At 42.0% G+C, this 25,534-nt stretch overlaps 1 protein-coding gene across 1 annotated transcript in view; it reads left to right on the forward strand.

Annotated features, from left to right (window-relative positions):
* The window catches only part of MED1 (mediator complex subunit 1), a 1,231,128-nt gene that overhangs the window by 852,822 nt on the left and 352,772 nt on the right, over positions 1–25,534 (forward strand). Inside the window, exon 9 of the mRNA XM_044054941.1 lies at positions 22,134–22,207. Coding sequence (XP_043910876.1) covers positions 22,134–22,207 — 74 coding nt within the window. The remainder of the gene's footprint in view (positions 1–22,133; positions 22,208–25,534) is intronic.

Here is a 25,534-nt window from a genome sequence, read left to right on the forward strand (position 1 = left end):
GGATTCTGCATTCCTTGGATGTGCACCAGACAACTTGGATCTACTTGGACAGGACTAAATCTCGAAGAAAATCTGACCAATTGCTGATAACATTTGCTGCAGGGGCAGAGGGGAAGGCAATTTCAAAACAAACCATTTCTAAATGGATCAGCCATTGCATTCATTTCTGCTATAAGCACCATGGAAAACCTATCCCCCAGGGGATCAGATCTCACTCCACCAGGGCTGCATCTACTTCTGCAGCTTTTCTCAGAGGTGTTCCTACCAGGGATATTCTAGGAACTGCTACCTGGAGTTCTGTACATACTTTCACCAAGCATTATCATTTACCAATTTTCTCTAAATCCAGAGCTGGTTTTGCCACTGCTGTCTTGCAGGGCCTTATAGCTGGCCCTAATGCAGTTTAAACTCCTCCTCCCAACCATAGCTTTGTGAATCTACCCAAATGTAATGACTGCAACAGTGAAACACGAAGAACATAGTACAGTTGTGTACACTTACCATAAATGTAGATGTTCGAGTGTATTCACTGTTGCGGACCTGATTACCCTCCCTCCAGCCCCCTACTTTTCTCTAGCTATATCTCTACTCTCTTTTACTATGCTTAAAAGCCTTTTTGGTGTATTTGCTTTTGGTTGGAGGTATATTTTTGTGTTTTTTTTTTTTAATTTTATTGGCTCCCCATTAGGGGGGCACCTGACATCTGGGGCAAGAAAAACTGATGGCATTGGATGCATGTTTTATACCCTTGATGACCTTACGTGAAGAAGGGACAGCAACCGACACAGGACCCAAGACTTTGTTAATCAGGCCGACTGAGGGCAACCTGCCAGCAGATTACCCAAATGTAATGACTGCAACAGTGAATTCACTCGAACATCTACATTTATGGAAAGTGTACACAGCTGTACTTTCCTCTTCTACCTGGTCTCAAGAATGAATTTCAGTGGTTTCAGCAGTTGTCTCTAAATCCAGGGTTCCCTTTTTATCATCCTTTTCCCTCTCAAGAGCTGTTTATAGACACTTCAGACATGGGATAGGGAGCGGCTTTTTTGTCTCCCTAAAAGGTGCAGGTGGTGTGTTCTCAACAGAAAGAGCACAGCAATGTCAGAGATGAAAGCCCTTTTGGTTGCTCTTCAGGCTTTTCATCCTGTCTTCTCCACGGAACTTCTCAAGGTGTTTACAGACAATATCACAGTGATATGGCACGTAAACAAATGGGGGGAATGAGAGAAGATCTTATTTATCTTTGGCGATTGGCACTCCTGCTGTGGGAACTTGTTATACAGTATCAAGTGACTCTTAAGGCTGTTTACATTCCCTTGGGTCAAAATATTGTGGCATACACTCTGAGCAGGTCCTTAACTCAATCCCACAAATGGATGCTTCACAGGGATATATTTCTGAACATTGTCCACCAGTGGGGTGCTTGCTCCTCAAATGCTCTTTTTGCCTTTCCTCTGACCAAGCAACTTTTCCTCTATTTTGTGCCAGAGTCCCTGGCCCTCTGGTTTGGAAGGTGGGCGACTTATCTTTTTCTTGGAAGTGGATGTTTCTTTACACTTTCCATCCCGTTTCCCTCATTCCAAAGGTCCTGTTCAAAATTCAGCAGGATGCTTCCAAAATCTTGTTAAGACACCCTTTTGGCTGAGACAGCATTGGTGTTCGCTTTTGCATTTAGCCAAGGGCAATCATCATATGTTACCTCATAGAGCAAACCTTCTTACGCAAGACAAGGGATCTCTCATCCATCTCCATCTGTCCACTCTTCAACTAACACTGTGGGTGATAGGATTTTGATTCCGCATAGACATCTTTATTCTGAGGGCATGCTTGGGGTGCTGCAGGAAGCCAGGAAACCCAGTACTTAAGAAATCCTTCTTATCCAAATGGAAGAGGTTCATAGGTTTTCTGTTTGGGGTCTTTCTTATAACCTGGATCCACTTTCTGTGTGTGTTCTCATCGTTCTCTCCTATCTTTGTGAATTGCTCAATGCTGGGTTGGGTTAGACCTCTGTTAAGGCCCACTTTATCAGCTGTCTCTCCTTGTCTGCCTTTATCTCCTCCTTTAGCTTCTAGATTTGTCTAAACAATTCCTTAAAGGCATCCTTCATATTAGGTCTCCCAGGAAGCCTGTTCCTCCTCCCTGGGATCTTAATTTTGTTTTGGGAAAACTGACTTGGGCTCCTTTTGAGCCTGCAGGTTCTGATTCCCTGCAGCATTGCTGTTGGAAGACTGTACTTTTATTAGCCCTTACTTCTGCCAGATGGATGTCGGAGCTTCAAGTCCCCTATGGCTCATCCTTTTTTGATGATTCGTAAGGACAGGGTGTCTTTGCATACTAATCCTACTTTTATGCCTGAGGTGGTGAATGAGTTGTCCTTGAATCGATCTCTTCATTTGCCCCTTTTTCCCTTCTTTTTAATCTGCCAGTGAGTAGGTGCTGCACACATTGGATGTGCATAGACAGCTCAGATTTTATTTATATTTGACTAACACCATTAGGAAATCTGCTCAACTTTGTTTCCTTTAATCCTAGGTCCATAGGATTATCTGTGTCCTAGTAGACTTTTTCTTCTTGCATTTCTAAAGCCATTTCTTTTTGTTACTCCTTTCATGGTAAGAGCCATCCTTATTCTGTTAAGGCTCATTCTACTAGAGCTGTGGCTTCTGGTGCATTTTTCTGAGGGTTTGGATACTAACTCTATTCTTGAGGCAGCTACCTGTTTTTTTTTTGTGCATACATTTACCAAGCAAGTAACAGCCTTTTTGTGCATACATTTACTGAGTAACAGCCTGCATATCAGTGCTGGAGCCTTCCTTTGTCCTGACGGAGTGCTTTTCAAACTATCTGAAGTATACAGAGCCAAGTATATTTTTCTGGCACTTCAGAGTTGTGTAGTGTTAATTATTGCTTGACTAATTTTATATATCATTGCTGGCTGACTTCAGAGTTGTGCACCGTTATTTTTGCTTCACTGTATAGTTTTTCAGATCTCTACTGAAGGTCTTGGTTTTCCCCTACCCACCCTCCTTATTCCTGTCTTGTTTAAATTTGGAGGCTTTTGCAGTTGCCTGCCCCCACTGTAGATTTGATCTGGGACACTCCCCTCAGTGTCATCTCTTTACCTCATTCTACCTAATAGACTCCTCCTGCACTTGTTTTTAGTCATTTTTAACTTAATTGCATTTTTTTAAACTGTTTGGTCTAACATTGCTACATACTCAAGTGTGCTAGCTTGCACTGCATTTGAATTGTTTTTACTGTTGTTTTAGCTATTTTTCTGTATGTATATATATATATATATATATATATATATATATATATATATATATATAAATCGAAGCCTGTTTCCTTCCTTTCCTGTAACTAGTGTAGTCCAGATTCAGATTTGCTGTATCCAGGACTGTATGTAAGCTTCTGAACCCCCAAGCTTTCTGTGTTGGAGGGAAGCCTTCTAGCTTATCAGTGGGAGTGGTAAGCACTAGGTAACCTGTCTACCACATAGAGTGGTTCTGGCCCAGAAATTGTAGTTATTGGCCATTTTGGCAGTTTTTCCATCTCTCTCAACTTTCTGATTTAAAAGCCCGCATTTGCACTTGTTTCCCCCCCTTTCCTGTAACTAGTTTAGTCCAGATACAGAGTCTTAGTTTTAGCACTTGAATTTGCTTATTTGTGATCAGCACTTGTTCAGAACTTGTAAGCACTAAAGCTACTAATTGCTACAGCACTCAGCCTTCCTCATTACCTAGAGGAAAACAGTTTTGGTACTTACTTTCCTCACTTGCTTAGAGAAAAACAGCTCTTGTACTCACTCTCCTCACTTATCTAGAGGAAAATTGTTTTTTATTCAGGCATGTCCAGGGGTCGGCTCCCAGTGTTCTCGCCTGTCTATCTGATGAATTTGGGCATCTTGGGGCAATTGCCTCATGTACACAGACAACCCTCTCCCCCTACCACCCAACACTACAACCTGTGAGAGATGCACTTATCTAGTCAAACTGGAGGTAAAGTGCTCTCCAACCAAGACTGAACTTAACAGTCGAGAGAAGAAGGTAAACACTTGCACTACACCACACTCATCACATAGTCTCACTAAATCTACACCACCAAAATCCACACGTAGAAACACAAAAACATTCGCGGAGGCTCTCAGTAATAATCTGCTCAAGCAACAGAGATCTCCAAAGCAGAAATGCAAGCAACACCCCCCACAACACAACCCGGATGACACATAGCCTGCAGACTGTGTGCCACTCAACCACAGCCAATAAGGCAAAACAACGTACCCAACACACTAGTCATAGGTGACTCTATAGTCAGGCACACTGATGTCCCCACTCACCAGGCTAAACAAGGAGAAGGTTACTGTCCGCTGCCTGTCTGGTGCCAGGATCCGCCACATAACCCACGTACTCAGGTCACTCCACAACAAGTACAAATATGACTCTCTCATTGTCCATGTTGGTTTGAACAACCTGAGACTTACCTCCCTGGACTACATGAAAAGAGACATGGAAGAGCTCTCCGATCTTGTAGCATTCTGCCATCACCCAGAATGATACCCGCAGTACAGAGTGAAAATGATTGACTTCAACAATTGGCTAAGCTTCTGGTGTCATTCTAAAGGGATCCAGTATCTGTCTGCCTGGGATGACATGGTCGACAGACCACGATGCTTTGCCAGAGATGGCCTGCACCTGTCACCTCTGGAATTCCAGATACTGGCTAAGGCTCTTGCCGCCCCTATATTGCCTTTTTTAGGCAAGGTTCAATTGACAAATTCATCACCGTAAAAGGAACAGGCAAGCAAAAACTGATGGTGATGCTACTCAGTACTAGAAGTCTAAATCTCAAAATGCACTCATTCGAGGCACCCCTTAAAATGGAGAACATGGATATCTGTGCAGTGACTGAGACCTGGTTCAAGGCTCCAGAGAGCACACCTGCACTACCAGGCTATAACTCTCACCACACTTTTTGGCCATGTAACCTGGACCGGAACACCAAAGGCGGAGGTTTGCCCATATTCATTAGGGATATCCACACCTCCAGGCTAGTTGCTCAGCATAATGCATCCGAGGTTATCCAAGTGCAACTAACTCAGGGCAAAACTGCAATCTAAATTGTAGCTTGCTACAGATCCCCCACCATGCCTCAGGATTCCCACTCCTCTTTTCTTGATGTGCTGGAAGATATTAGGGTTCAACACCCTAATGGGCAATTTCAACTACCCCACCCTTAACTGGGAAAACTACTCATGTACCAACTCCTTCACTCAGTGCTTTCTGGAATTCATAAACTCCAATGCCCTGGAGCAACTTATCCACACCCCCACCAGGGGAAACAATATCCTAGATCTAGTCATTACCAACATGAGTGACTGGTGTTCCACACCTGAAGTAAACGCCTCATTGGTCCGATCCGATCATAAGCTAATCACCCTAGATATCCACGTGCTGCCCCCCACCCCCCATTAAGGAAACTACTGTAAAACATTTCTCCAAAGCCAACTTCATGCTTCTTAAGGCAGAAGTGGTGAACTTCATGACACCCTTGCAGATGGACAGTACAGTTACGACTACTGAATCCTACACAATTTCACTTTATAAGCACTTACACGAGTGCATGGATTGTGCTATCCCAAACAGAACCAAGACGCTATCCTCCATAAAAAGGAAGCCAATTTGGTGGTCCCCTGCCATAAACAAACTGTACAACAGAAGGAAGAAACTGTTGCAAAAGAGAGTAAAATCCCATGGAGGCGCTCCCTGGTCAGCCTCAGTAAGATGCTGCGATCTAAAATCCTCCAAAGCTAGTTACGAAAACAAAATCGCCACTGATTCTAAAGACAACCACAAAGCATTTTATAGCTATGTCAAGAATCTCAATGGCAGCACTCAGATCTGCTCTGAGTTGCAGCACAATGGCACTAAATATACAGACCCAACTGATATTGCCAGCATCCTGGCAGATAGGTTCAGTAATAACTTTACCCCACTCTCACCCCAAAAAGGGCCCATCTCTATACCAGAAGAATGCAAATTTCCTGTAATCACGGCCGCACAGGTAAAAACCACACTCTCCAAAGCCAAGAACACAGCATCCATGGGACCAGACATCCCAGGCTGCGTTCTACACGAACTACAGAATGAACAGACACCCCACCTAAGTATCATGTTCAGTCATAGCCTCACCTCAGGCTTTGTGCCCGCTAAATGGCGCACAGTGGCTGTTATCCCACTCCACAAGGGGGGAGCCACCACGGACCCTGAGAACTACCGCCCCATTAGCCTGATGAGCCTGGTCTTGCAAGGCCATGGAAAGTATCATCATGGAACTTATAAACAAAGACATTGGTAATCTCTAAATTCTGGACCCCACCCAGTTCGGGTTTGTAAAAGGCCGATCATCTCCTAAACCTGATAGACTTCTTTGAAGCAGTCACCAAAGCCGTAGACGAGGGTAAGATGGTTCACATAGCCTATCTAGATCTTGCCAAGGCTTTTGACACCATCCCCCACTCTGGAATTATAGATAAACTCTCTAAACTAGGTATAAATCCCTATGTCACAAGATGGGTTGCCAACTGGCTCACTGACAGAACCCACACTGTGAAAGTACAGACTGCAAATCCGACTTCAGACCAGTGACACGTGAAGTATCACAGGGTTCAGTCCTGGGTCCTCTCCTGTTTGGTATCTACTTTGAAATACAGGCTAACACAGATGGTCTTTGGCTAACGAAGTTCGCAGATGACTGCAAACTAGGAGTCATAATCTAAACTCCTAACTATGTGGACATCCTACAAAAGGTCCTCACTGAGACAGATGCCTGGTGTCAAAGCCATGGCCTCAAGCTCAATGCCAAAAAGTGCATTGTCATCGCCTTGGTAAAAACTCTGTACCCATGAACTACAACATAGGCTGTACTATAATTAACACCGAAAGTGTGATGAGACCTTGGGACACAGGTGGGCAGTAGTCTCTCCTTTGATCACATCGCCACAGTAGTCAGTAAGTCCTTCTATGTGGCACACATCACAAAAGGTTTCTCATCCAGAAAGAGGTCATTGTTCCCCTCTACTCATCACTCATTTTACCCATTATAGAGTACAACACCCCTTTTGGTATGTACCTCACAAGACATCTACAACTGGAAAGGCCGCAGAAATACCTCACAAAGAGGATTACTGGCCTCAAACGGATGCCCTACTCAGTCTCAAAAAACTCCAGCTTTACTCCGTCACATATCGCCTACTCAGAGGTGATCTCTGCCTAACATACAAAGCTATGTCAAACCCAGAGCTGTTGGACATGCTCCTCTTAAAGAAATCCCAATCCCTCTGAGCTACACACTCTAGGGACCTAAACCTTGTCACCACAATAAACTGAGCATGCTGGAGGGATAGATTCCTGTCCCAGAGACTTCCCATACTCTGGAATAAGCTACCTATCTATATCAAGCAGAGCTTCTCATTAGCACTCTTCAAGAGAAATCTTGATGATTGGTTGGGAAATAGGAAATTCACACCGAGGATCACTTCTGTGGCTTTGCTCGACAGTGGCATAGGAAAATTAATTTTCTTGGGTGGCAAAAGCCAGGGTACCTTTTTGGCTGGGCTTGTATAGGCCGTAGGGCTGATAGCCTAGTACCTGCCTATGAACCTAAGCACTACAAGTTGGATGAAAACTCCAGAGCTAGAGCTGGTCTTGCTAGGGCCATCCTTCATGGCTTCCTTGAGGGCTCTGCTGGCCTTCCTTCCTCCCAAGTTTCTTCTTGAGCTTTGGCAGTCTCCTTAATGTCCACAAAATAACATCCACAGAAAGCACTCCAGTCAAGTAACATCCACAGAACAGGGTTGGTGTTTTTGCTTTGAGTCTCCTTAATTAATGAATACTGCACCAGTGAAGTGGAAAGACATAGTACATCTGTGTAAAATCTTACCATAATGGTAGATGTCCTTCTCTTCACTGTTGCAATATTTATCCCCTCCAACCTCCCCTGGTCCATTTGTCTTCTGGATGTACAGGTTTCCCCTTTTTTCATTGGACTGGCGTTCCTGCTGGGGTTCTCAATTCTGAGGATGGTACATCCGGATGTCACCTTTATGCCGTATGCTATGCGAAGAGTACAAGTGTGACGTACTGCATACCTTAAAGCAACCAAAAGCTTTGGTATACTGACCGGATCTTGGGCTGCCCTTGGCAAAGGATCCCTAATGTAATGATTGCCGCAACAGTGAAGAAATGAACATCTGCTGTTATGGTAAAATTTGACACAACTGTACTCTGTTTCTTCTAAGCCCACTTTTCTGTTTTTTCATAAGGATAGTTTCTCTCAGAATCAACGCATCTGAGGCTAATTTAAACCAATCTGTACATCTTCCTGTTTTCTTTCCAAAGTGTTCAAATAAGTGAATAATTGATTCCTATGTTAGATATTCATAGACAACTCTAATTGTATATCCACAAGGCAGAAGATTTTAAGAAAGGGTGGCTAGTTCATTTCCTTTGCCAAACCAAAGCTGGGAAAGCCAGTTTCTAAAGTAATTTTATCTAGATTGCTTTCTGACTGTATTTCATTGTGTATCATAGGAAGAATTTACCTCTACCGCATAAACCAAAAGCACATTCAACCAAAGCAGTCTGTACTTCGACAGCCTTCAGCAGAGGGCTTCTATTGATGTCATCTGTGCTGCGGCCATTGGGTTGATGTTATTCATCCTTGTGTCTCAGTATAGGTTGGTCACTCAATCCAGATCACGCTTTTTTGGCACCACCATGCTCAGGAATGTTCTTCCGTGATACCACCCAGATTGACAGTTTGGGATTCTGTCCCATAGGTTTGAACCGATGAAGATAGACAATGTTGGATATGAAAGTTATGTACTTGCCATAATGTTAGATCCGTTTTGTCCGATTTTTGTCTGCTTCAAACTCTTACCCTTCCTTCCCCCATCAAAATTATCACCTATGGCTTCTCGATAATTGAGTGGATGTTGATCCCCGTCCCTACACAGTCACACTAGACTGTAATTATTTTTCATAAAAAAACTGTTAACATCACCAAGTTTTATACTCATTATCCTGGAATGGATTTTTTCCTTGGGTAGTTTCATTACCTGGTTCTTTCACCTGTACATTAGTAATTTCACATGTTCTGTACACATCCATTGATGTTGATAGTCTGGTATATTTCTATTAAAAAGCTGTGCTTATTTCATCTTTTCCTATACCACAGTGTTTTTTTATGTCCTTTTGCCTGCTGACTGTGATGTCCACACTGTGGGCCAATAATCAAGGAGCCTCAATTCTCACCACTGACACTGGAGAGGGACATTCACTTGGAACAAAAATGGAGACACCCAGTATTTTCAGATACGGCTCTCTGCATCAAGCACATTTTACTTTAAGAGCACACAGGGAACACACACAGCTTGGGGTCTGGGTGTCTTCCTCTGTCTCTCCCCAGGTCCCCAATAAGGCTCCCTACTGGCACAGCTGTTGAGTTGTCCTTAGTCGAGTGTCCAAACCAAGTCCTCCAGAACCCTCTCTGTGAAAACAGTGCTTTGTGTCCCTGCCCCAAGCAGCTGATGCACATGCACACACACACACACACACACACACACACACACACACACACACACACACACACACACACACTTGGGAAAGGCTGGCACAATTACCTGCTCTACTAAACTTTGCCCAGAGTATAAGGTAGATTCACTGCCACCAATCAGTTACTGTAAGGCTCTTAAAAGGGTATATAGTTATAATGGGTGAAGTTAATATTAATACAAATGGTAATGTTGACCAAACAGCCAGGCTTTCAGGAGTGGCCAGAGTTATCACCAATAGATATAAGTACTCTCAAAGGTTAAAATATTTTCTAAAAGGACCAGCAACAATGAAAATGTTAAATATATGTAATAAATAATAAAACAACATGAATATACTAAATGTTGGTTTACAGTAAACACCAATGTTTGTCACAGGAAATATTAAAAATAAAAGCTGGAAAGATTCATACAGTTGCAGAAAAACAATACTCAACTATTTTCACTACATTTTTCTAACTGATTTAGAGAATTACTATCCCTGGTCACTTAATAGTGCAAGGCAAGATGAAGTAGGTGAAGGATCCTTCTATGTCTGTTTCAAAGAAACAGACAGCTGCTGAGTTTTCTCAGGTTCCAAGAACCAGACTGCTGCTGAGACTTCTATCTCACCTAATATTAAAACATTTTTTCTGTACAGAATGGCATCTAATATTAAAATATTTCTGTACAGAATGGCATCACATACATCTGGTTATGTCTGACTTTTGGTTCCCATGCAACCCCCACTGCTAGAACCTGTCAGGATTTATCACATAGGTGTCAATAAGTACACGCACAGCCTTCCTAAGATTTGCTGCAGCTCCTGGAAGTCATGAAACAATTTCAAACCTCCACCCTTTCAGAGTAGCAATTAGTTCACCCCAGTGACAATGCAGGAAGCTTCCTAGTACAGGTTTTTTTGTGTTTGTCTGCATTCAAAACTGAGAACATCTTTATGGCGTAGGCCCAGTAATTTAATTTTTCTTACTATTTCTCAGTCAGGTGGATTGAGATTAACATCTTCTCTTCTACTGTCCTGTGTTACAATATATACATTTAGACAGTTACAGTAATGCCTATACATTTTTTTGCTGCCCAGCAGGGCACACTGTTTATTAGAACACGCAGCTTTACAATTACATTTTTCAACCAAGGCATCTCTGCAAGTCAGGTTTGATATACAAATGACAAATAATTCTTTGCAAAATACCAGCTAGCGGTGCTGGTATATGTTACACATCCACTGCCCTACTTCCGGCTAAGCTGGCAGTACCTCACATCGTCACACTCACCATCAGTCCTCACAATGAATTGGCCCATTCTTTCCTAACTGGGTGAAAACTAATCCCACCCAGTTCTTTCCATATGAGGTGAGAGTCTATTGCGGGATGCCTTAATACTGGCAGCCATCAGGGCCTTTTCCTTGCTATCCTGAAGTTCCTAACACCTGAGGCTTCTCCAAGCTCCTGTATGCTGTCTGTCTCAGGGAAGCATGCATGCCTAAACTCATGTCTCCCTGGGCCGCTTCTGTGCAAGGTATCTGATGGCGGTGTACTTAGCAGGCTTGTGCTGCGGAAGTGTAATACGCAGTGCTTTTTGTAAGTGTTGCCCAAGTGGCAAGCCAGTGACACCTCCCTTACCCCAAGGATGAGTGAGACAAGAGCAGCTGCTCACTTTCATCCTCCCTGGTCCCACATCCTCCAGTACCTGTGCTGCTAGTCATAACAGATGCTGCCTGAGCCAAAGTCGGGACTTCATTTCTCTGCATCACAGGGGTATAATTCTGTCTTTTATTAGAGCCATGCAGCTGTCACAAAATTCATCATAATTTGCTTTGTTCAGTTATATTACTACATGTGTCTTTCTGTAGTACCTTTTTCTTTTGTTAAGAACAGATGTCTGATGACATTTTCTTTCTGGGCAGATAAAATTTATTGAAATTTAATACTTACGTGGCATTTTCTCCAGCAGATTGCAGCATTTATGCCACGCAAGCAGCATGCTGGAATGCAGGTCACTGAACTTCAATTTTTTTAGCTAATCCACTTGCAGTGAGTAATCAAATTCTTGATCTGACTTTTGGGTTTCCTTCTTGTACCCTAGGCATTGCAGCTCTACTTTACTTCCACTGAGAATTTTGAAAGCAAGTATACTCACATTCTGCAGAAACATTTCCTCAGTTCCAGCATATATTTCTCAACCCTCTAACACCACTTCATGAGTCTATATTATAGTCTCGAATGTTTAATAGTTCGAATGCATAAATATCGAACTTTATGCATCGAACTATTAAACAATCAAAACTCAATAAAAATTTTTGTAGAATAAAAAAAAAACTAACAAGTGTAGGCATAGGGACAAGCCCGCCTGCACCCCCTACATCCCCCACTACTTAAATATACCAACTCAGAGATCGTGCTACAGTGTAGGAAAGGGAATTCTTCCCTTTTCGCACCATACTGCGTTAAAGTGCGATCTCAGAGTTGGTATATTTAAGTAGCGTGGGGTGTGGGGGTGCAGGGGGGGGCTTGCCCCCTGCTTAAACCCATTAGGGTAAGTATTTGATGTTTAAAATTTTTTATTTTCAAAGTTACGGAACTTTGAAAATATGGTGTCGACCATATTAAATTTGATGTTCCGTAACTTCGAGATTATAATATAGACCCCCACTTCATGATAGGAAACTTGGGGGGGTGGGTGAAGACTAGAAATTGTGTACGACTTGACCTACTAGCATTTATTTCAAGTCACAATAATTTATTTTCCTTTAAAGATGTGTACTACTCATCTTCTAAGCAACACATTTGAGAAAAGTAAGCTGTACTGTCCCTTTTTGAAAGTTAACTATGTAATTTTCTCGAACTGCATTTCAAGATAAATTAAATATGTAACTGCAGAGATTGTATTGGTTTGTTTCAGTTGGTATTTGCTAGTCTTTTGAAATGCGCTGTTTTAATAGTGCATTTGGACAATATTGCAATTTGGGATTACCTGTAGAAAGGTCAGTGTAACAGTAGATCATAACATATAGGTTTATCCATCTTCTGTTTTCTTGTGATCCAGATAGATTGCTCTTTGAGGATCATTGCATTTTTTTGTCTGAACATGCTGACCATGTTGAAGGCTCTTATACAAGGTTCATGGATGAATACTAGGCTAACTGCCCTGAAAAGCCATTTTAAACCTAGCCAGTAACCTGAGTTCAGAAACAGACCCTGTACCTGGTCTCTAAGATGAAGACCTTAACCATTATGCCATAACCACCTCACTTTGCAGTACTCATTGTTCACCACTCTCCAGGTGTTGCCATCTGAGAAACACTTGTCCTACGGCTCAAGCTAGAGGAGAAAAAAATGTTGACATTGTGGCTCATTCCTCCTTTTGTAGGTCACTTTTTCTAAGGGCTACCTTTTAAAAGGTAATCTTTTTCTTTAGGAAAATGCAAATGCTAAATTTGGTCATCAGTGGAAGCAAAGTGTTTTCTTTTTCTCTCAAACATTATTAACATCACATGTTGCATAGTGACATGAGCATGCATTGAGTTGTAAGAGAGAAACAATTTTTGTTTTATTTTTGCACACATTATACAAATAGGATTTCTGTATTGTTATTCAATTTAACATTACATAGATTGCTCGTCCTGCCTTTCCTGAAGTATCATTCCTCCTGAAAGTTATTTTACACACCTTCTTCCCTCATATTCTGTTAATTCCCTTGTCGTTTACTCCTCCTCATTTTTAAAGATCCTATGTTCAATTTTTTTATCTGCTTTGCAACATTAACTGTGTTGCAATAGTTTTTTATTTTGATTTCCATTTCCTAGTAATTGTTTTCCCCTTTTTTTTTTTTTTTTTTGGCAGCCAGCAGCATTAAACTTAGCAGGGCCTTACTGTGCCTAAGCAGTGTACAGGTAATGTATCCAAACTCAAAAGAATCATTTCCTTAGTTAAAATAATCTGCTTTCCTAGCATTTCTGACAAAGTATCTTGTCAACTCATTACATTTCCAAAAAATCATGTTCCCAGGTACCCCCTCTCTTTTCCATAATACCTACATCAGTCATAGTCTACCTGTGCAAAATTTCTCTGTAGTTTACTTGGGGTATTAAAATACCTATTCAAACATTTTTATGTAAAAGTCCTAACCTTTCCAAATTTTGTTGCACGCTTGGGAGCCTGACAAATATCCTCCTATTGAAAAGTGTTGTCTTCTATCTATACGTCTGTGACAATGTGAGGTACTGCCAGCTCAGCCCCAGCAAACTTTTAGAAAATATCCTAAAATTAAAATACTTAACTTAGGCCGCAAAAATTGTATCTCACAGGTCTCAATGCAGCCAAAGACAAGAAGTCTGTACTAGGAAGCCTTCTGCATTATCCTTGGGGTGAACTAATTGCTGCTTTGGAAGTTTGAAATTCTTTTATGACTTCCAGAAGCTGCAACAGGTCTTAGAAAAGCTCTAGGTGTGTAAGGTAACATATCTGTGCTAAGTCCTGGCAGCCCTTAGTAAAGGGGGGGGGGGGTAGTATGGGAACCAGAAGTCAGATGACCAGATATATGTAATTCTGTAATGTAGCACCAAAGTGATGTTTTAATACTAGATGAGACTGAAGTCTCAGGACAGTTTATGTAAGCTGACAAAGAAGGATCTGTCACTATCTTCATCTTGCCTTGCTTTAGTAAGTAACAAGGGAATACTAATTCTTGACATCAGTCAGGAAAATATAGTGAGATCAGTTAAGTACTGTTTTTCTGTATTTTTGTGAATCTCTTCAGCTATATTATTTTATTTCCTGTGATTGAAGCTCTGGTGTTTATTGTAAATAGATATTTAGTTTCATGTTCTATTATTATTTATTACATTTTAAACCTTTCATTGTGGCTGATCCTTTAGAGAATATTCAACCTTTAAGAGTACTTATATTTATTTGATAACACTCTGACCACTCTTGAAAGCGTTACTGCTTTGATCAACCACTACCATTTGTATAAGTATTAATTTCACTCCATATAATTGGTACCCTTGTAAGAGACTTAAAGTAGCTGGCTTAGGAGTGTCTGGAGGCAGTAACTGCCTTTATAATATGGGTAGAGGGGCAGGGCTAGTACATCTGTGCCATTCTTTCCCAGGTGTGTTTGTGTGTGTCAGCTGCTTGGAGCATGGACGCAAAGCACTGTTTTCACAAAGAGGGTGCTGGAGGACTTGGCTTGGACACACTGCCGAAGGCTCAACTCTACAGCTGTGGCAGTGGGGGAGTCTTATTGGGGGCCTGGAGAGAGAGGACCCAGCCCCCGGAATGAGTGTGCTCCCTGTGTGCTCTTAAAAGAAATTCTGGTTGTTGCAGAAAACTGCATCTGGAAAGAGTGTATGTATTTTTTTCTTCCAAGTGAATGTTCCTCACTGGTGTCAGTGGTGAGGATTCAGACTCCTTGATAAGTGGCCCAGAGGGGTGACGCAAGTGTTTTATTTGGCAAGTGACACCTAAAGCTTAAAACATCCACTGTGTTTTTTTTTTTTTTTTGCCTAGGATGCCATCGTAAATTTGAGTTTTGAGAAAATTGTTTTAATTAAGCTACTGGAATCTTGACTTAGACATTTGAATGTTACAGAGAAATACTTTAAACAGAAAAGTTTTTTTGAGGGGGAACAAAAGAGCATGAAAAGATGAGGGGTGTCATCTCAAGTAGTAAGTAGTGGTAGATAAAGTTATCTGTAAGTTGCTGTATTGAATACTGCTGTGAGAAGTTGCACTTATTTGTTGTTTGGCAAGACAATAGCATTGTCTGATCATCTTGTTACACTGCTGCAGTCATTACACTTGGGTTATCCTGCCGTCAGGCGGTTCCCCAGTTGGCCTGAGTTCCAAAGTCTTGGTCTGGCGTCGGTTGCTGTCGCCTCCTCCCTGACGTCAGTGCGACAGGGGTATATAAGATGCAGCTGACGCCATTTTCTTCAGTCTTTCTTGCCGCACGGTGCCCGAAGCAAAAGCAGTTTGCAAGTGCCGGTCGGCCGACTCCTGAGATTTTCACTCCGAATCCAGAGCCGAAGTCTTCTACAAAGCTAAGTACCCCGTTGCGGAAACTTTTTCTTGCCTCAGACTGATGTCAGTAAAAGTTAATAACTGTATTTCTTGTGGGAAGCAAATACCTCATAAGGATTTCCATTCTTGTATCCCATGCCTAGGCCTAGACCACGACGTCACTGGTTGTCGGTTTTGTGCTAGGTTTAACAAGCGCACTATTAAATGTCTGTTGGATTTCGCCTGACATTATTTTGGCAGAAAATTCAATTACACCATGCCGTCGGAACTTCCGACGACCGGAATACATAAAAAGTGCAAAGACAAAGATAGGCATCCAAGGCCCAAAACTGACGATGAAGCCCCTTCCGGGCCAGTCGCCGGTTCTCCGGTTTTCAGCGAGGCGCCTTTGCAGCCCCTGACGACCGCTTTAATAGAACCACAGGCCGCCTCTGACTCCCACGTGGAGATGGCTGGGCCTTCGGACGCACAAGATTTTCAGCCTAGCGAAACAAACCCTTCAGAGTAATCCGGAGTAGCCGAACAACCTGCAGCTTCAGAGGGTGTTTTCAGACCTACTCAGTTAAGCATTAAAACTTCTGCTAAGTCTAAACCTCCTTTAAAAACAAAGAAACAAATACAGCATTCTCCAGGACAGGCCTCAATGCCTAAGAAACAAATGTTCAAGATGGCTGAACACCTAATCTCTCTGATCAGGGGGTCCCATCTCCCTCCTGATAAAAGGCCTAGACAGGATGCAGACTATGACTCATCCGACCAGGTATCCATATCCTCAGATTCATCCGCAGACCTAGGATACTCTTTACCGCCTTATGAGGATTCTGATGCTGAGGAATCAATTCCATCAGCCTCTCCGCCTGAGGACTACTCCTTTGGGGAAACCTTACACACCATGAGGGAGCATTTCCATTGGGAAGGCCAGGATTACTCAGAATCCAAGAAAAGGCTCAGAGACTTCCTTTTATTACCTCAACACAGACCCCTAGCTATTCCGCCAGTGTTAGATATTGTGGATGATGTGTATACTGAATCCAGCTTAAATCCTAATTGTTTACCTCCAGCCCCATTTAAGCCTGACGGATACTACAGAGTCCCTGACTCACAAAAATTTCTTTATAAAAGCCCTGTTGCTGACCCTGAAACTATTTCTCAGGGACCCAAAGGGGTTAAGGCCTCATCAGCGAAGAATCCAGTCCCCTCTGACAGAGATTCCAGAGCACTGGACAGATGGGGAAGAAAGTATATACTTCTGCAACTTTAGCAATGAGGGCCTTAAACTGCCAGTTTCACATGCTAAAATATCAGCAATTTTTGCTGTCTCAGTTGAAACAAAAAATGCTTCCAGATTTAGATCCTCCTAATTTTAAGGAAATGTAGGATTTATTGCATTAAGTGGAACAAGTGGGAAAACATACTTTGCAATGCGGTTTTGATTCTTTAGAGGCCTCATCTAGAGCAGCAGTTACAGGTTCTGTCATTAGAAGACATGCTTGGTTACAAGAACATACGTTACCAGATCATGTTAAAGCAAAACTATTGGATGCACCTTTGCAACAGGATGTGTTATTTGGAGTTAAGGCAGAAGAGGTATTAAAGAAAATGGAGGATAAGGCAAAATCTATGCAAACGGTGAAGGATTTCTTACAGGTTCAGCCTCATCGATTTAGCAGAAATTGGCCAACAAAGAATTGGTCCTTTCCAGTTAGACAGACCTCAAAGGGGCAGATAAACGTCCAAGAGGTAGAGGACAACCACAAGGTCCTTACAGGCCTCGACAATGGGGAGCATCAGGCCAGAAAGAAGGGGAATACAGGCCCCAACCATATAAATAACAGCCCCAATGACTTCCCACTACAGCTGCCAAACATCTATCTCTTGGCAGCCCCCTTGGGAGGAAAACTGGCACTCTTCTATCACAATTGGCATGTGATCACCACAGACAAATGGGTTCTCAACATTGTATCTTAAGGTTACAGGTTCCACTTTCACACTCTGCCAAGGTTAAAAGGAATGCCAAATCTGCCACCAAATCAATGGGCAGAGGCTCAAAAACAAATTACAGCATTCATGGACATGAGAGCTATTTAAAAGGTACCACCACAGGAGCAAGGACAAGGATTTTAGTCAAGACTCTTTCTGGTGTCCAGAAAGGACAAAGCCTGGAGGCCCTTTCTGGATCTTTCTTCTCTAAACACTTAACTGGATGTTTCGAAATTCAAAATGTTGACACTACAGCAGCTTCTTCCCATGCTGGGCAAGAAAGCTTGGCTTGTAACATTGGACCTCAAGGAGGCATACCTGCATGTCCCTATCAGACAAAGCTGCAGAAGATACCTCAGATTCATAGCTGGTTCAATGCACTTTCAATTCTCTGCACTGCCCTTTGGCTTATCTACTGCGCCTAGGGTCTTCACAAAGTACCTGGCACCAGTAATTGCATTTTGCAGACAGAAAGGAATTCAGATTTATCCGTATCTGAACAACTGCCTGATTCAAGCAGAGAGCAAGGACATTCTTCTAAAGCATCTGGCGTTTGTAAAAAAGTTAAGTTGCCTAGGGTACACAGTAAACGAAAAGAAATAAAAACTAGTGCCCTCACAAGAGATAATATTCCTGGGCGCCAGCTTGAATACAACGGCCCAGATGGCTTACCTCTCGCCAGACAAGCAAGGACAACTGACTCAATATTTTCAATTGATGGCGACAAGAACCCATCTCCCTGCAAGAAAAATTCTTCAGGCCTTGGGTTACATTGCATCTTGCATACTACTAATTCCATATGCCAGACTGCATATGAGTTAACTACAATGGTACCTAAAGAGTGTCTGGTCTCAACACTGTCAAAGTTTGGAAACGGTTATACCACTAATTCCTTGCCTTCAACAGGAGTTTTGATGGTGGGCTCAAGCTTGTCACCTCAACAAGGGACAGCCTTTTACTCAACCCACAGCCAGGCAAACACTGACAACAGATGCATCGGATTACGCCTGGGGAGCACACATGGCAGGAAAATGTATTCAGGGCAAGTGGCCCGCAGAACAAAGTTATCTTCACATCAATCAAAAGGAGATGCTAGCTGTACAAAATCCCCTTATAGCCTTCAAGGACCTGCTGCATCCAGGACAACTACTACTAAAGACAGACAACAACACAGTTATGTGGTACGTAAACAAGCAAGGGGGGCACTCACTCTTATCCCCTCTGCAGACAAGCCATGACCTTGTGGAACACGGCTCTAAACTGGAACACAGCTCTAAACTATCAGGTTCATCTGCAAGCACAGTTCCTGCCAGGACAGAAAAACACACTGGCAGACTTAAGCAGAAACATCATGGATCCCCACGAATGGGAATTGAATCCACAAATATTCAGAATGATAACACAAAAATGGTGGAGCCTGGACATAGATCTGTTTGCATCACCAAAGAACTGCCAGCTACAGAAATTCTGCACAAGGACTTAACATCCACAAGCATGGAAAGTGGATGCCCTTTCATTCAGCTGGAAAAACCTACAAGTAAATGCTTTCCCACCTCTACCTCTCCTTCCAAAGGTACTCATAAAAGCCAGGCAAGAAGAGCCAAATATGATCCTGATTGCACCAGACTGGCCACGCCAGGACTGGTACCCAATCTTAAAGAACTTGGCACAAGGACCACCCTGGATTTTGCCTCAAATCCCACATCTACTGACTCAGCACAACAATCAGATACTGCACAGCCAACTAAAGACTAAACCTGGCTGCATGGAAGATTCCTTAGTCAAGCAAGCAATGCTTCTCTCCAAAGCTGTTATGGATGTCATCCTGGAGGCCAGAAGGCCTAGTACCAGGAAAGCCTATTCGGATAAATGGAAGAGATTCTGTGCCTGGAACCAGGCTCACAGCCTTGACCCTCTTGTCCCAAATGTTCCTCAGATACTATAATATTTAACTGAGATGCTGGACAAAGGCCTCTCCTATTCATCCATCAAGATCCATGCCTCTGCCAACTCTGCTCATTACATCACGGATCCACCAATTTTCTCTAATCCTTTGCTAAAACAGTACCTCAGAGGGGCTAAAAACATAAGACCGCCCCGTAGAGCACCTACTCCAACTTGGGACCTCAACTTCATGTTGGAAAAATTAACTTTGCCTCCTTTTGAGCCAGCTAACACAGCAGATATAAAATATATTTCTTGGAAAACTGCTCTGCTCCTGGCAATAACATCAGCACGAAGAGTTTCAGAATTACAGGCACTAGTGGCAGTGGAACTTTTCAAGACAGGGTGTCTTTAAGAACTAACCCTACGTTTATGCCAAAGGTAGTGTCAAGTGTGGCTCTAAACCAAACTATTCACTTGCCAACTTTTTATCCAAATCTACAGAATAAAGGGGAGAGACTACTGCATTCTTTGGACATACACAGGCAGTTACACTTCTGCTTGGACAAAAGCCAAAGCTTTCAGAAAATCTGAGCAATTATTTGTAGCATATGCTGCAGGAGCACAGGGAAAAGCCATTTCAAAACGGACTATTTCAAAATGGATAGGACACTGTATACATTTCTGCTATACATACCATGGGAAAACTGTACCTAACAGCATTAGATCTCACTCCACCAGGGCAACAACCACTTCAACTGCCTACATCAGAGGAGTACCTACCAAGGACATTTTGGAAGCAGCAACTTGGCGTTCCGTACATACCTTCACCAAGCATTACCATCTGTCTCTATACTCTAAATCCAGAGCTGACTTCACCACTGCAGTGCTGCAGGGCCTTATAGCCACCCCTAATGCCTTATAGAACCAGCCACCCTCCCTCAGCTTTAGGATTCTACCCAAGTGTAATGACTGCAGCAGTGTAACACGAACATAGTACAGTTTTGTACCTACCGTAAATGTAGCTGTTCGAGTGTATACACTGCTGCAGTCCAGGTTACACTCCCTCCTTCCCCTCTTACTTGCTGGTACGTACCCATGTCTTCCACCCTTTACTACCTATGGGGAGTATTTGCTGGTAACTGAAACTTGTTGATTGCTTTTCTTATGTATGTTTTATTAGCAATTTGAATTGCCTACCTTTTTGGGGGCACCTGACATCTGGGGCAAGAAAAACTGAAGAAAATGGCGTCTGCTGCATCTTATATACCCCTGTCACACTGACGTCAGGGAGGAGGCGACAGCAACCGACGCCGGACCAAGACTTTGGAACTCAGGCCGACTGGGGAACCACCTGACGGCAGGATAACCCAAGTGTAATGACTGCAGCAGTGTATACACTCGAACATCTACATTTATGGTCGGTACAAAACTGTACGTTTTATTTGTAGTTTAGCTACTTGATGAGATTTTAAGTTTAATTTGTCTAGTTGTATCTCAATATTATTTGCTCTTGATGGGTAGGTTACTTCAACTGCAGCTGCAGTTTGAGATTAGGTTTGCTGCCAACAAACTTGGTATGGGAATACTTTTCTATGGTTGTCTTTCCCTGGAGTTAGTGTATTCAAGTAAAGTGGGTCTAGAGGCCTACCTTCCCATGCCCAGACTGAAACAATTTCTCTCTCTTTTTTTTTTTCTCCCCCATTTGCCGTTCATTTTTATTTCAGTCTTAATAGACAAAGTGATTGCATCTTCTCTATTTTGATGTATATCCTATTCAGAGAAATCATTTGAAATGGAAAGTCACTACAGAACAGGACGAAGGAAAGAAAAGTCAAAGAATGGGGAAAATGGAGATTTTTCTACTTTGGGGTCTATAGCAAAAGAAAGTCCTCCGCTAGCCTTAGTGTGTTACTGTAACTGTGACAGCCTTCAGAAATGGCACCTTTAGCTAGATGGATTTTAAACTTTAAACTTAAAGGACCAAGAAGGCTGTATGAAAAAATATTTTTCTCAAAGGCGTTGCAAAGAAATGTAATGCTGCCTGTTGCATCTTATTTGAAGAATATGGTGATATTCAAATCACTTCTGTTGGGGATTAGAAATCATTTTCTAAGTACCAGTGTCTCCCCGGACATATCTTGATGCTACTCAGAGTCCTTAGCAGCATGCTTGTGACATGTATTTTGCCCAACTGGCCCACTGAGTTCAGTACTCTACATTGATTAACAAATTTTAAATAAGTAAAAAGAAAAAGTTGTAGAATAATGTCCTGATTGTAAAAGTGGCTGATCTGCGAGTACTGAAGGAAGTCCCTTTAATACATCACTTTTCATCATAAACCAAAAGGTCCAGTTTTTTAACACTGGGGTGTGTCTTCCATTAGACTTAAATTTCAGATTTGAATAGATTATTGAGAACTTTCAAGGGAATTGTTTGATTGTTTGAATTAAGTGATTGACAAATTCCCAGGTTTGCAGTTAAGCATTTAAATTATTAGGTTAAATGTCTTTCTTTTTGTGATTTGTGTTCATAAAAAGGACAGCAAGAATGGTATAGTGCATGTTTGTTTGCTTGCTTGCCATTTCTGTAATATTGACTTTTGTTTTCTTCCTCATTTCTACCAGACAAGCCACCAATGCAAGTACATTGGACACAATTCTTTATGGAAGTGTTGGACTTTTAACTGCAAGGAGTGGAGGTTTGTGAATTCCTTTTCAGCATGCCTGCTTTGCTGCAGTAGTGAGTAACTTTTTGTTTAGCTCCCTTTACTGCTCTTGCCCCAATTTCCTTGATTATCAATGCCCATGAGCTAAAATGTCTTTGGTATACACCTTTGCCTTAGGGCATCTGCAAACTGCACCTGTCTGTAAAGGCCACAGGTGAAAAGCCAGGAGTGAATTTGCAATTTGCCAGCCATTGGTCCAAATTTTGTTTGAATCCTTTTAGGGAAGAGCTCTGTTTAACATGAATGGGGGAGTCTGTTCTAAACTGGGAGTAATCTGTGAGGCGTATACCTGTCCCTTCCAACATGTTATATTGATGTCACAGATGAGGTTTAACTCCTTAGATCAGATAATTTTAGTGCTGTTTGTTTTGTGAATGTGTAGCAGATCCATCAGGGCTGGATCTGAGAATGCCATGTAGGTTAGTCTGTAGAAGACAGAGTAAAGGGAGAAGGGCTTTGAGGTGATCCTCACAGGGCATATTTACATACTGTATTATTTTAGTGTAGAATCTGTGACCTCTCAAGCTGTTGCAAATGCCTGGTCAGGTACATGCCCCAGAGGGTGGCAAATGCCTGGCCAGGTACATGCCAGAGGGTGCATTGTACTTGATTATTAGTCTGAAGGCTGACTTATAGTGCAACTGTGATGTCCATACAATGCCCATATTAAGTTATAGTACACAGAAGGATTTTCTCACCACTGTGGACATAATGGGATCAAAGTTCAGGATGTTCTCACTACTATGGACATAATGGGATCCAAGTTCAGGTTACTATCAACCTGAGTTCCCAAGTCTCCTACCACTGCTTTTACTCTTGGGAAAGTGTTACCACTGTTATAATTTGTTGTAATTTGCAGGGGTGGTCATCTTGTCAAGGGGTATAATTATGCTTTTTTTTTGTATTGAGTTTTAGACAGTGGTTTTGACACCAGTTATTTATCTTTCAGACCTTCCTGAAGGATATGTACGTCCTTGGGGGATTCAGTGATTGTACCCATCTTGGAGTCGTCCGCAAATTTGGTTAGCCAAATGCAGTCTTCATTTGCCTTGAATTCAGAGGAGTATATTCCAAACAGGAGAGGTCCCAGTACTGAGCCCTCTAGGACACTACTATTAAAAGGCCTCGAGCTCTCATGCTGACTTTGTCTCCCATATGCAAGAAATTTGACTATCCATCGAGTGACATAGGGATTTTATGCTTAAATTTGTGAGTTTTCTTGCACTATCCAAGTGAGGTATTGTCATGTACCTTTGCCAGGTCAAGGTGACACTGTACATTTTTGCCCTCATCCATGTCTCTAGTGAACTTCTTGAAGAAGTCCCCTATAGATAAGGCAGCCCCTGCAAGTACGGCAACTGCACAGCTTCAAAAAGACCTTGTAGCTGTAAAAAAAATTTATTCATTTTATTTATTTCCAGTTTGATAACCGGGGAAGTCCACTGGGCCCGAAAACATTTATTAGCTCAAAGGCATGAAAATGAGAAGTCCGACAAGTTTAGTAGGCATGACCTGCCCTTGATGCAACCAAATTGTGATGGGTCTAGAGTTTGAAGATTTCATATGTCTCCATCAGTTGCACAATAATTCTTTCCATGGCCTTGAATACAGCACTAGTCAGACTTATGGGTCTGTAGCTTCCTGGGTCTGTTGATGGTCAGCCTTCATGTAGAGAGATGACTGTTGTAGTTTTTCATTCCCTAGGGACGAAGCCTGTCTGGAGGCTGTGGTTGAATGGAGTTTCTAGTGGGCCTGACAGGTAATGTTTCAAGCTTTTTAAGAAGAATCCTGGGATGTTATCACAACTCATTAATGATGTTAATAGAGTTTTTAGCTCTGGGGAGGGCAGTGAGAATCAGATCTTTAGTGAAAGGGAGAAATGGAAGATAATTCTTGGGGGAGAATAGGGTTGATAGGGAAGTGAAATTGGAGCTAAATTTATTGGCCAGCAAAATTTGTTATAGCTTCCTGTTCGGTATAGGCAGTTCCATTTGCTATTGGTTCAGCATGCTGTGGGTCTTACCTTTAAGGTTGTGTTACACAACTGAAAAATGCCTTGTGGTATCTTTGACCATGGAGGTTATTTTCTGACTCTTGGTGGTAATTAGTCACCTGAGTTGCTGGTTGAGACTGATGTGGGAGTTTTTTGTGTCTCAGGCCTAGCTGTTCTTATTTTTTAACAGGATTTTCTTTCTTTTGTTGTACAGCCTGTTTATACTGGGGTCCACCAAGGGGGGCTTGTTTTTGGAGTTTGTCAAAGTTTATTTTGGTTTGGTACTGCTGTTTCTATGCAGTTGTTTACATGAGTGTGCAGGGTTTCTGTAAACACTTCCACATAGGCCACTGTGTATTCTGAGTTATGGGGGGTGGGGGAGGGCTTGGTATTTAACTATGCCATCACTTAATAGGAGGAAGTCTGCCTTGGAAAAGTTCTTAAAGGTTTGGGGTTTGCTTAGAAGTTCAGCCTTTATATTTATTTCAGGGGTGACTGCTTTGTGATTTGATCTGACCAGTGGAGACATTACACAAGAGAGGGTGCAGCGTTCCCTCATTTGTGAGTACCTGATCCAGGATATTTGCACCCTTAATAGTTGTGCAGACTAGCTGTTCCTGGGTGTTTGCATTGATAGAAATCCAGGAATCTTTAAGCCTGCATGTTAGTGGAGGTGAGTTTTATGGTAAGTTATTTGAAAATCACATATGAATATGATGTTGGACTGAATTGTGAGCAACTCCAGTACATTCAGATATGTGGTATGGTTATAAAAAACAAATTCCATGAACTGGATAAACGCCCGGTTTACACCTCAGAGTAAGATTCAGACAAAAATAAAACGACGAACTGACCACGGTTAGGTGAATTCAAACCGTTTTAATAAATCACATAAGAGTAAGCGCTTTCATGATTTACAACTAATCGCTTCATCAGACTCCATTCATACAAATAAACCAACTGAATTTAAATTAATACTAACCAATCAGGTACCACGTCCAATATGACATCATTAATTAATAATAATTAAAAGTTCTGGGCTTTAAAAGCAGTATTCAAAATGATAGAAAAGTGTCATTTAATTAAAACCAATAAAATCAATGTTTCAGAGACCTAGCTTTCAGGAAGGGTTTCAATGAAACTACACCATTTAGCCCTGGTGGTTTGTCTGCCTGTAATTGTAGTATCCATTTCTGCTCTGTTTCTTCTACTCTATTTATATCACCCCCTCTAATATTTTGTTCAATAATCTCTAGCACCATAAAATTAAGTATATGCTGTGTATCCTCACTTAACACATGTTTTTA

Source organism: Protopterus annectens, chromosome 13.part0 (genome assembly GCF_019279795.1).
Source record: "Protopterus annectens isolate FY-2018-M chromosome 13.part0, PAN1.0, whole genome shotgun sequence".
In the NCBI taxonomy this organism is placed as follows: Eukaryota; Metazoa; Chordata; order Ceratodontiformes; family Protopteridae; genus Protopterus; species Protopterus annectens.